The sequence below is a fragment of the Arachis hypogaea genome, chromosome 16 (genome assembly GCF_003086295.3).
Source record: "Arachis hypogaea cultivar Tifrunner chromosome 16, arahy.Tifrunner.gnm2.J5K5, whole genome shotgun sequence".
Classification (NCBI taxonomy): domain Eukaryota; kingdom Viridiplantae; phylum Streptophyta; class Magnoliopsida; order Fabales; family Fabaceae; genus Arachis; species Arachis hypogaea.
The window spans coordinates 11,129,728-11,142,508 of record NC_092051.1 but is presented as its reverse complement, the minus strand read 5'-3'; the positions used below and the strand labels follow the sequence as shown (position 1 = coordinate 11,142,508).

General features: G+C 35.6%; 1 protein-coding gene across 1 annotated transcript; it reads right to left on the bottom strand.

The window, feature by feature from the left end:
- Positions 1-8,401: 8,401 nt before the first annotated feature.
- LOC140179979 (uncharacterized) lies at positions 8,402-12,261 on the bottom strand. Its single transcript, XM_072220354.1, has 5 exons — positions 11,922-12,261; positions 11,177-11,874; positions 10,916-11,129; positions 9,381-10,597; positions 8,402-9,319 (listed from the first exon to the last, which is right to left on the bottom strand). Exons 1-5 carry the CDS (start codon positions 12,259-12,261, stop codon positions 8,402-8,404), a joined length of 3,387 nt encoding a protein of 1,128 aa, XP_072076455.1.
- Positions 12,262-12,781: the final 520 nt, after the last annotated feature.

Below are 12,781 nucleotides of genomic sequence, written 5' to 3'. Positions count from 1 at the left end.
ATGTTCCCCATCTCTACCAATACCATATTTACTCACAACCCGCACGCTCTGATAAGGCGCGTCCCTCCGCGTGCTTCCCTGTTTTTTTCAGCTCAATTACACTAACATTGTTAGTTTGTTACAGCAGTGTTAGGATAGAGTCTCTGATACTAGATAAGTACACAGATAGATACAGCTATAAATACACACAAAAAAAACATAAATATAAAGATACATATCATATGTTTATTGATAATATATAAAATACAATACGATACAAATATACAGAGAAATATAAATATAAAGATACATAAACTGCGTTTAGTGATAATATATAAAACATAATGATATAAATTAAATATTAATTTTATTCTCTTTGAAATAATCTATATCTCATTATTACTACCATTATCATTATTATTACCATTACTGTTATTTTTTGCCATCGTTACCATTGATATTTTGATAATCAATCTAAATTATCGCAAGGTGTAACAGATCCTATTTTTAACCAAAACAAATAAGACAAGAAAAAACTGATGATAATAATAATAAAAGTACTTTATTTCATGTTATAAAGTGATCTTAACCACCTAATTGATGTCGAGCACTCCCAAAAAGAACAATTATTCACCACAAAAATAATAAAATGTAGAAATTTAATACCTTTCTTTTTTTGTTATCTCTCGTATCATGATTATCCGTGTCACTTCACTTTTAAGATTATTGAAATCTGATCTCCTTTATGCCTTTTCTTTTTTAAACAAAGGAAAATAATTAAAACAAAAATTGAGAAAGAAAAAAAAAGGTGAGAGGGAAGGATGGAGTTTGAGCCGACGAGTGGAAGGACAAAGTGGAAACAGCGTAGAGTTGGGAACGCGACAACGAAAGTTGATCCAGTTTCGCCATCCTCCTTGTGCTTGGCGACTGAGTTCATAGATCTAGACCACAGTGAAATTAGATCTGGACAACAGTTGAGCAAAACGACCACGCGGAGTAGCAAAGCAAGACGACCTGACGGCGGTAGTGCAGGAGTTGAACAGACTCACCGAAGCAACGACGTTGGCGAAGGAAGAGGGCGAAGGGCGCAGTGCGGTGATAACGCAATGAGTGGGCCGGCTGAAACGGATAGTGGCGAGGCCGCGACGGAGCTGGTCGGAGGTGGTTAGCTGGGACGCTGGGTGCAAAGACGAGGGAGAGAACGCAGAAGGGGTGGGGTTTCGCGAGGAGGGTGAGGGTGAGCTATAGATTCAAAAGCGGTGCTAGTGTGTGGGAAGAGGAGTTAGGGTTTATAGTTTTTCTATATATATATGGGTGGTGAAATGACTAAAAAACCAAATTAAAAGAGGGCGAAGGGCGCAGTGCGGTGATAACGCAGTGAGTGGGCCGGCTGAAACGGATAGTGACGAGGCCGCGACGGAGCTGGTCAGAGGTGGTTGGCTGGGACGCTGGGTGCAAAGACGAGGGAGAGAACACAGAAGGGGTGGGGTTTCACGAGGAGGGTGAGGGTGAGCTACAGATTCGAAAGCGGCGCTAGTGTGTGAGAAGAGGAGTTAGGGTTTCTAGTTTTTCTATATATATATATATATGGGTGGTGAAATGACTAAAAAACCAAATTAAAAAATAAATTATTAAGGGTGTTTAAGTAATTTAATATATTCGGGGATTGTGAAAAATACGGGGACGGAAATCTCCGTTCGGGTCCCGCATCTGCTTCGAGAGAATTTTGTCCCCCCATCTCCGTTCCCGCTGGAAAAATTTTCTGCCATTGGAGCCCCATTCGGGACAGTTCCGGTGAGGATCCCCGCCTCCTAGGGATTTTTGACACCCCTACTTGTATCAATGTCCCGTCTCTATAAACAAATGCAACCATAATTACTACAAGCATGTGAAACCATATTTACTCACAACCCACACGTCTTGTTAAGGCGCGTCCCTCCACGTGCTTTCCTGTTTTTTTTTTTCAACTAAACTACACTAACATTGTTACAACAGCATTTGGATAGAGTCTCTGATACTAGATACATAAACAAAGACACAAGTAGTCAAGTACACACAAAAAAAATAAATATAAAGATACATAAAATATGTTTAGTGATAATATATGAAATACAATACAGATATAAATACACAAAGAAATATAAATATAAAGATACATAAAATGTGTTTAGTGATAATATATAAGATACAATGATATAAATTAGATATTAATTTTACTCTCTTTAAAATAACCTATACCTCATTATTACTATTATTATCGTTACTATTACTACTACTGATACTTTTTGCCATCACTACCATTGATATTTTCATAATCAACCCAAATCATCACAAGGTGTAATAGATCCTATTCTTAACCAAAACAAATAAAACAAGAAAAAATTGGGGATAATAATAATAAAATTACTTCATTTCATGTTATAAAGTGATCTTAACTACCTAATTGATGTCAAACATTCTCAAAAAGAACAATCATTCACTATAAAAATAATAAAATGCAGAAATTTAATATCTTTATTTTTTTTTTTTTGTTATCTCCCATATCATAATTATCCGTGTCACCTCACCTTTAAGATTATCAAAACCTGATCTTTTTTATGCCTTTTTTTTAAACAAAGGAAAACAATTGAAACAGAAATTGAGAAGAAACACATAATAATAAAAAAATATAATCATGAAACCATTAATAAGAATAATGAAAGAAAAACTAAAAAATAAGGTATACTTCTTGTTAGTGTCTTTGTGTCTTTTCTATCAGAATCGACACAAAATACACTAATTTTTCTATCAGAATCGACACAAAATACACTAATTTAATGTCTCTAAACACAATATTTCTATCCATATCTCATTTGTCAAATACGATTTTGTGTTTTTATCTCTGTATCAATGTCCAATCTCTATAAACAAATGCAGCCATAATTACTACAAGCATGTGAAACCATATTTACTCATAACCCACACGCTCTGTTAAGGCGCGTCCTTCCGCATGCTTTTCTATTTTATTTTTTAGCTAAACTACACTAACATTGTTATTATAACAGCATTTGAATAGGGTCTCTGATACTAGATACATAGACAGAGACACAAGTAGTCAAGTACACACAAAAAAAAAATAAATATAAAGATACATAAAATATGTTTAGCGATAATATATGAAATACAATACAGATACAAACGCACAAAGAAATATAAATATAAAGATACATAAAATGTATTTAGCGATAATATATAAGATATAATGATATAAATTAAATATTAATTTTATCCTCTTCAAAATAACATATACTTCAGCACTACTACCACTATTATTATCATTACTTTTTGCCATTACTACCATTGATATTTTCATAATCAATCCAAATTATCGTAAGGTGTAACAGACCCTATTCTTAACCAAAATAAATAAAACAAGAAAAAACTAATGATATTAATAAAAGTATTTCATTTCCTGTTATAAAGTGATCTTAATCATCTAATTGATGTCGAGCACTCTTAAAAGAAACAATCATTCACCACAAAAATAATAAAATAACAAATTTAATACCTTTTTTTTCTTGTTTTCTCCTATATCATAATTATCTGTGTCATCTCACCTTTGAGATCATCGAAATCTAATTTTCTTCATGCCTTTTCTTTTTAAACAAAGGAAAATAATTGAAACAGAAATTGAGAAAGAAAAAAAAAAGGTGAGAGGGAGGGATGGAGTTTGAGCCGACGAGGTGGAAGGGCAAAGGAGAGACAACGCAGAGTTGGAAACGCAACAACAAAGGTCGAGCCAGTCCCGCCATCCTCCTTGTGCTTGACGACTGAGTTCATAGATCTAGACCACGATGAAATCAGATCCAGACAATAGTTGACCAGAACAACAACTCTAGACGAGTGAAACAGGGATGGAGAAGAGAAGAGGAAGCAGTGGCGGCAGTAGAGGAAGCAGAAGAGAAGGTAAAGAGGGAGGGAATAAAGTGATAAAAGTGAAGATAGGGACAAAATAGATAATTTCAAAAATAACTAGAAATACAAAAGTCAAATTTTGTGTCTTAAACTCTCAGTGTCTCAACTTTAAGAAAGGATACTAAAAGTATATATTCTGTGTGTATCTGTATATTAACGTATCTATCAAAATCAATGTTTCAATAAATATATATTATCGTGTTCATATCTAAGTGTTTATGTCTCTTTAATTAAATGTTGCCTTCATTCCCTCTTAAATACTTATAGGCTGCATTTGTTTCTGAAAATAAGATAAGACAAGACACTATGAACAAGATACAAAAGATAGAGACACAAAATTTTATGTTCTTATATTCTACTTGGTGATAAACTAGAACAAATTAAAAAAATCTAATTTATTCTTATTTATTTTTTCATTCAAAAAATTTGAGAATAAACATATAATAATAAAAAATAAAATTATGAAAAATTAATAAGAATAATGAAAGAAAAAATAAGTTATATCTCTTGTTAGTGTCTCTATATCTTTTCTGTCGGGATAGATACAAAATATACTAATTCAATGTCCCAAGATACAACATTTCTATCCATATCTTATCTGTCAAATATGATTTTGTGTTTTTGCATCCCTGTCTTAGTATCCCGTCCAGCCGTCCCTATAAATAAACACAGCCATAATTACTACAAGCATATGAAACCATATTTACTCACAATCCACATGCTCTGTTAAGGCGCGTCCCTCCGCGTGCTTCCCTGCTTTTTTTTTCCAGCTAAACTACACCAACATTGTTACAGCAGCATTTGGATAGGGTCTCTGATACTAGATAAATAGACATAGACATAAGTACACACAAAAAAACATAAATATAAAGATACATAAAATATGTTTAGCGATAATATATAAAATACAATACAAATACAAATACACAAAGAAATATAAATATAAAGATATATAAAATGTGTTTAGTGATAATATATAATATATAATGATATAAATTAAATATTAATTTTATCCTCTTCAAAATAATCTATACTTCATCACTACTACCACTATCATTACCTTACTTTTCGCCATTATTGCCATTGATATTTTCATAATCAATCCAATTCATTGCAAGGGTAACAGACCATATTTTTAACTAGAAGAAATAAAACAAGAAAAAACTGATAATACTAATAAAAGTACTTCATTTTCTGTTATAAAGTGATCTTAACCACCTAATTGATGTCGAGCACTCTCAAAAAGAACAATCATTCACCACCAAAATAATAAAATGCAAAAATTTAATACCTTTCTTTTTTTTGTTATCTCCCATATCATAATTATCTGTGTTACCTCATCTTTGAGATCATTGAAACCTTATCTCTTTCATGCCTTTTTTTGTTTAAACAAAGAAAAACAATTGAAATAGAAATTGAGAAAGAAAAAAAAAACAAAGGTGGGAGGGAGGAATGGAGTTTGAGCCGACGAGGTGGAAGGGTAAAGTGGAGACAGCGTAGAGTTAGGAACGCGACAACGAAGGTCGAGCCAGTCCCACCATCCTCCTTGTGCTTGACGAATGGGTCCATAGATCTAGGCCACAGTGAAATCAGATTTGGACAACAGTTGAGCAGAACGATAGATCTAAACGAGTGAAACAGGATGGAGAAGAGAAGAGGAAGCAGTGCCAGCAGTAGAGGAAGCAGGAGAGAAGATAAAGAGGAAGGGCATAATGGGATAAAAGTGAAGATAAGGACAAAATAGATAATTTAAAAAATAATTAGAAATACAAAAGTCAAATTTTATGTCTTAAACTCTCAGTGTTTCAACTTTAAGAAAGGATACTAAAAGTATATATTTTGTATGTATTTGTATATTACCGTATCTATCAAAATTTGTGTTTCAATAAATATATATTATCGTGTTCATATCTAAGTGTCTATGTCTCTTTAATTAAATGTTGCCTTCATTCCCTCTCAAGTATTTATAAGTTGCATTTGTTTCTAAGAATAAGGTAAGACAAGACACAAAAATAGAGACACAAAATTTTGTGTTCTTCTATTCTATTTTGTGATAAACTAGAACATATTAGAAAAATCTAATTTATTCTTATTTTTTTTCATTCAAAAAATTTGAGAAGAAACATATAATAATAAAAAATAAAATTATGAAAAATTAATAAAAATAATGAAAGAAAAAATAAGTTATATCTCTTATTAATGTCTCTGTGTCATTCCTGTTCGAATGGATACAAAATACATTAATTCAATGTCTCTAGACACAACATTTCTATCCATATCTCATTTGTCAAATACGATTTTGTATTTTTGTATTTCTGTCTCAGTATTTTGTCCCTATAAATAATCGCAACCATAATTACTACAAACATGTAAAACCATATTTACTCACAACCCACATGCTCTATTAAGGCGCATCCCTTCGCATACTTCCCTATTTTTTTTTCAGCTAAATTATACTAACATTGTTACACAGCAGCGTTTGGATAGGGTCTCTGATACTAGATAGATAGACACAGACATAAGTACACACAAAAAACACATAAATATAAAGATACATAAAATATGTTTAGTGATAATATATGAAATACAGTACAAATATAAATACACAAAGAAATATAAATATAAAGATACATAAAATGTGTTTAGTGATAATATATAATATACAATAATATAATTTAAATATTAATTTTATCCTCTTCAAAATAATCTATACTTCATCACTATTATCACTATCATTACCGTTACCTTTTTCCATTACTACCATTGATATTTTCATAATCAATCCAAGTCATCGCAAGGTGTAACAAACCATATTCTTAATCAAAATAAATAAAACAAGAAAAAACTGATGATAATAATAATAAAAGTACTTCATTTCCTGTTATAAAGTGATTTTAACCACCTAATTGATGTCGAGCACTCTGAAAAGAAATAATCATTCACCACAAAAATAATAAAATGCAAAAATTTAATACCTTTCTTTTCTTGTTATCTCCCATATCATAATTATCCGTGTCACGTCACCTTTAAGATCATCGAAATTTGATCTCTTTCGTGTCTTTTCTTTTTTAAACAAAGAAAAACAATTAAAATAGAAATTGAGAAAGAAAAAAAAACAAAGGTGAGAGGGAGGGATGGAGTTTGAGCCGACGAGGTGGAAGAACAAAGTGGAGACAGCGCAGAGTAAGGAACGCGACAATGAAGGTCGAGCCAGTCCCGCCATCCTTCTTGTCCTTGACGACTGAGTCCATAGATCTAGACCACGGTGAAATCAGATTTGGACAACAGTTGAGCAGAACGACAGATTTAGACGAGTGAAACAGGGATGGAGAAGAGAAGAGGAAGCAGTGGCGACAGTAGAGGAAGCAGAAGAGAAGGTAGAGAGGGAGGACATAAAGTGATAAAAGTGAGGATCGGGACAAAATAGATAATTTCAAAAATAATTAGAAATACAAAAGTCAAATTTTATGTCTTAAACTCTCAGTGTCTCAACTTTAAGAAATGATACTAAAAGTATATATTTTGTGTGTATCTATATATTACTGTATCTATCAAAATTTGTGTTTCAATAAATATATATTATCATGTTCATATCTAAGTGTCTATGTCTCTTTAATTAAATGTTGCCTTCATTCCCTCTTAAGTACTTATAGGCTGCATTTATTTCTGAGAATAAAACAAGACAAGACACTGAAAACAAGATACAAAAGATAGAGACACAAAATTTTATGTTCATGTATTTTGTTTGGTAATAAATTAGAACAAATTAGAAAAATATAATTTATTCTTATTTTTTTCATTCAAAAAATTTGAGAAGAAGCATATAATAATAAAAAAATATAATTATGAAATATTAATAAGAATAATGAAAGAAAAAGTAAAAAATAAGTTGTATCTCTTGTTACAGTTTCTATGTCCTTCCTATCAGGATAGACACAGAATACATTAATTTTGTAATTCAATGTCTTTAGTCACAATATTTTGTCCATATCTCATCTATCAAATACGATTTTGTATTTTTGTATCCCTATTTCAATTTTCCATCCTTATAAACAAACGCAGCCATAATTACTACAAGCATGTGAAACCAATTTAAATCTATAATTAAATCTAAAGACTAAAACCAATGCAAATTATCTGCATAAAAAAATTTTATAGTTCAATAGTTGAGAAATTTGCAAAATATATTTACTTCAAAATTATCTTACTATTTGTCTAAACTTTTTTTTCGATAATTCTATCCTCACTAAAGTCCAACAGGAGGTGAGGTTTCTAGGCAAACCACCACACAAGTGGCAGTTCTCAAACAAATCAAATCAAACAAAAGGAACCAAATCAAGAAGAAAAACATGCAGGCAAGCCAAGACAACAATCCCAGACAAACGAAAGCCAAAAAAAAAAAAAAAACACCCACTAGAGGGAACAACACCAAAACAAGGAGATCACCAGGGTGTAGGCAATCAATCCATCAACCAAGAGGTGCCAAAGGAAGAGACCAGTAGTTAACACACACTTCTACTTCATTGATTGCTGACTCCACTGAGAACAACTCCTCGTTAAAAATAATCTTATTTCTAACTTTCCATAAGCTCCATAAGACAGCAAAGAAAAACAGAAGCCACCTCTCTCTATAATTATTAGGGACATTCCTGCCAAACCAAGATTCAAAGCAGTTAAGAGACTTCCCAGGCCATCCCCACATCACATTGAATTCCTTCAATACAAAGGACCAAACCTTCCACGCTTGCTCACAACCAAAGAATAGGTGGTGAACCGACTCAGGTATCTTCCCACAAAGCACACACTCTGGCTGGGGGGCAACGCCACAACTGAAAAGTTTTTCTCTAGTGTTAAGTTTTTCATGCATCACAAACCAACACAGCAGTTTCACACGAGGCAGGGTAGACTCCTTCCAGAGCTTTGAAAAAGAGCTACTACCCACCACTCCAACACCCTGACCTTGATGATTAAGATAAGCCTGCAAGAAGGAGTTCATAGAAAAGGATCCCGAACTATCAAACTGCCAAGCTACCGAATCGTCACCTCCCCTAAAGGCACCCAACTTAGGCAAGGACTTCAGCAGCTCCTGTACCTCCTCCTGCTCCCACGGCCAAAGTTGACACCTCCATTGAAACTGCCACACCCAAGACAACCCATCCCAAATACCACAATCACTAATGTGGCAATCTTTACCAAAAGTAACAGAAAAAGGCTTAGGAAACCTATCCTTAAGGGCTCCACCTTTTATCCACCTACTGTGCCAGAAACTAGTCCTATTCCCATCCCCAACTATCAACTGCAAACCTTCTCTAAACACCCTCAAAATCTTCTTATTTTTTCCACCAATCTGCATAATATCTGTCCACACACCACCACCGCCTCGGCCCTCCATACCAATCAGTAGATTCAAAGTTCAAACTGTTAATTTTATTACAAGAACATATTACTTGTTTCCAAAGAGGACACTCCACTTTTTCAAACCTCCACCACCACTTGAATAAGAGGGCCATGTTCTTCAACACTAGATCGCCAACACCAAGACCACCTTGATTTTTGGGTCTCTGAATGATATCCCACTTTATAACAGGCATACCCCTACTCCCATCTGCCTTTCCCCAAAAGAAACCACATTGCATAGACACAATTTTTTTAGCCACAGTTGTCGGTATCTTGAATATGCTTAGATAGTACATTGGAAGATTATTTAGGACAACTTTAATCAAAACAAGCTTACCTGCCTTAGATAGAAATATTTCTTTCCAACCACTCAGCCTCTCCTCTATTTTATTAATCACAGGCCTCCAAGTCTCCACCCTTTTAGGATTAGCTCTAAGAGGGATGCCCAAGTACTTGATTGCCAGATTTGCTTTAGAGCACCCTAAAACTTCGCAAGCCAAGTCCACCACTTCTTCTTCACAGTTAAGACCAATAATCGCTGACTTTCTAAAGTTTATCTTCATTCCAGACATCATTTCAAAACCTTTTAGCAATCTTCTGTAGCCTCTAATAGTTTCTAACTCACACGGACAAAACAAAATTGTGTCATCCACAAATTGTAAGTGAGACATCTTCACCCTATTCCTACCAACCTCTAACGATTTCAACAAACCTTTCTCCCTTAGGCGGCACATCGTGCTATTAAGAATTTCACCAATCAACACAAATAGAAACGGCAAAATCGGGTCACCTTGCCGAAGACCCCTTTCCAAGTTGAACGGTTTTTTAGGACAGCCATTTACTAGGATATACATGGAGGCCTTTAAGCAAGCTTGAACCCACCCCCTCCAATTTATACCAAACCCCATGTTAAATAAGACTTTCTCCACAAAACTCCATCTTACACGATCGTAGGCTTTCTGGAAATCCAGCTTAACAATCCAAGCCGGCACTCTTTTCTTTCTCACCCAATTCACCACCTCGCACGCTATAAGAGCCCCATCAAAAATCTTCCTACCACCCACAAAAGCTGATTGAACCTCTCCCACAAGCCTTGGCAAAAAAGGACGCATTCTATTCGCCAAAAGCTTCAAGATGACTTTATAAACACAGCCCACCATACTAATAGGCTTATAGTCTTTTAAGTCATTATTCCCTCCTTCGTTATGAGCCAAAGCTACCCAAGTCAAGTTTGCTTGTTTGGGCATTATTCCACTATCAAAAAAACCTAGAACAGTTTCACAAAAATCATTCCCAATTACGTCCCAAAGTCTCTAAATACATTTGAAATTGAATCCATCAGGACCTGCTGCCCTAGAGGGCTCGCACTCCCAAACTACTCCTTTAATCTCTTCAATAGAAGGACTCCTTTTCAACCAGGTAGTCTCCTCCTTCGAGATTTTGTTTACAAGCCCCTAGTCAAACCCAATATCACAAAACTGCTCTTCAGAGTACAGCTGCTTAAAGTACCTTCTTACTTCTCCCATAACCCTTCTTGGACCTCTAAAGATCTTTCCATTAATCCTGATCTCCTCTATCCTCTTACCTCTTCTTCTCGTTTTTGCTAGGGCATGAAAGAATTTTGTGTTTCTATCCATCTTTGAAGCAAAGTTAGATCTAGACAGCTGTTTCCAATGTTTGTCCTTTTGCTCATACCAGGGTTCTGCCAAAACCCTAAGGGCCTTCATTCTAGCCAGTAAGCACTCATCGACTTCACCACTCTCCATCTTCTCATCAATAGTTTTAATTTCGTCTTCAACCTTTTGAATGTTATAGTTAATGTAACGAATCTCTCCTTGTTCCACACTCTAAGAGGCATCCTAATGGCCTTGAACTTCTCTAGAATTTGGCCTCCATCCAACTTTCTCCATTCCTCTCCGACCTTGTTAACAAAGTTTCCATGCAACAACCAAGCATCCATAATCCTAAACGGATTGGGTCCCCAGTTAAGATCCTCAGAGGCTAAGAGCAAAGGACAATGATCTGAGAGAGCCCTATTCAATCCCTTTAAGCATAGGTCTGTAGTCACCTCCCATTGTTTAAACTCAAGACTACTTTGCGATAGAGTTCTATTTCCTTTCCTTTCTTCCTCCATCAAAATCTCGTTAAAATCCCCACCATACATAATTGGAACTCCCATCTTCTTCTTAACCTCCATCAGGCCATCCCAGAAGGCTATCTTTTCATCCCTTTGGTGCGGACTGTATACCACACAAATAGCACAATCAAACCTCAGCTCCTTGATACAACCCTTCACTACAACCCATCTATCACTTCTAAAAATATTCGAACAAACAAGAAAATCTTTACGCCACATCCAAATGATACCTCCTGCTGAAAAAGAAGACTCCACACCAGCCCAATCAATACCGTTATCCCCCCACAAGTTTCTAACCAACCCTCTGTCGAACCCACCTTTCTTTGTTTCAAACAAGCCCACAAAATCCACTCTATTCCTTATACACACCCTTTTGACCATCTGTTCTTTCCCCCTTCCCCCTAAACCTCTAACATTCCAAAATAAGAACTTCATAAATAAATAAATTTAGCACCTGAACGTAGGACTCTGCAGTAATTCCCGTCGTTGGTCAAGCTTCCTTTCTCCCATAGGTTCTTGTTTTCTCTGACATGATGCTTCCCTGCTTTATTTGTGCTCTTCCCCAATCCTTGAAGCTCCTCTAGTATAATCGTTTCCTCATTTTTTGAAAAGATCATGCCACCTTCTTCACAGAAACTCATAGTTCTTCGTGCCTCACACAGCTCCGCCGCATCGTCTTCATCAGCGTCGCCAACAGAAAAGTTATCACTCTCACACTCCAAGTTAGGGCATACCGACTTAAGGCCCTGGATAGGTGCTCGCTCACGTCGCAGACCTTGGTCACCATCTCTCATGAGCAATTTGTGTATATGGTTGCCTTCCTTACAGGGCCCATAGCCAGGTGGGAATGGGCAAGAAGACTGGGAGTCTAAGCCCAAAGAAACCTCAACCTCCTTTAAACTACATTTGTTCCCTGCACTATCCACTTCCAAGGAGAGCTCCGCATCGGCCCCGCAAGGTATATGGGTCAAAACACCCCAAAGGCCCACGCTCATATTGCACTACAGCATTCTCCCTTTCCTGGACTACTCCACCTTTAAGACCCAATAGATTTTGGGCCGCATCTAGTCTCAGCCCAGTGTCTTCACAAATTTTCTCTACCTGATACCCCGTTTCACCCTTTGAACAAAGAGGCCCATTTTCATTAACCACCCCCCTTAATAATGCTTCATCAGGCACGAGTCTGCTGGTTGCACCGCTTTCACCGTACTTACTTGGCATGCTCTAATCACACGTCATCAATTCCTCGAGAATAGGGTCATGTGCATAGAAAAAATCATCACATTATTCAACCAACTTGGACTCTTGGACTAA

Excerpts from the sequence above, each read along its gene's own strand:
- LOC140179979 (XM_072220354.1), bottom strand. The coding sequence starts at position 12,261 with ATGAGAGATGGTGACCAAGGTCTGCGACGTGAGCGAGCACCTATCCAG. Across the intron at positions 11,130-11,176 it reads CCATTAGGATGCCTCTTAGA|GTTGAAGACGAAATTAAAAC; the intron begins GTGTGGAACAAG and ends AACATTCAAAAG. Across the intron at positions 10,598-10,915 it reads AGCAAAAACGAGAAGAAGAG|GTTTTTTTGATAGTGGAATA; the intron begins GTAAGAGGATAG and ends AAACTGTTCTAG.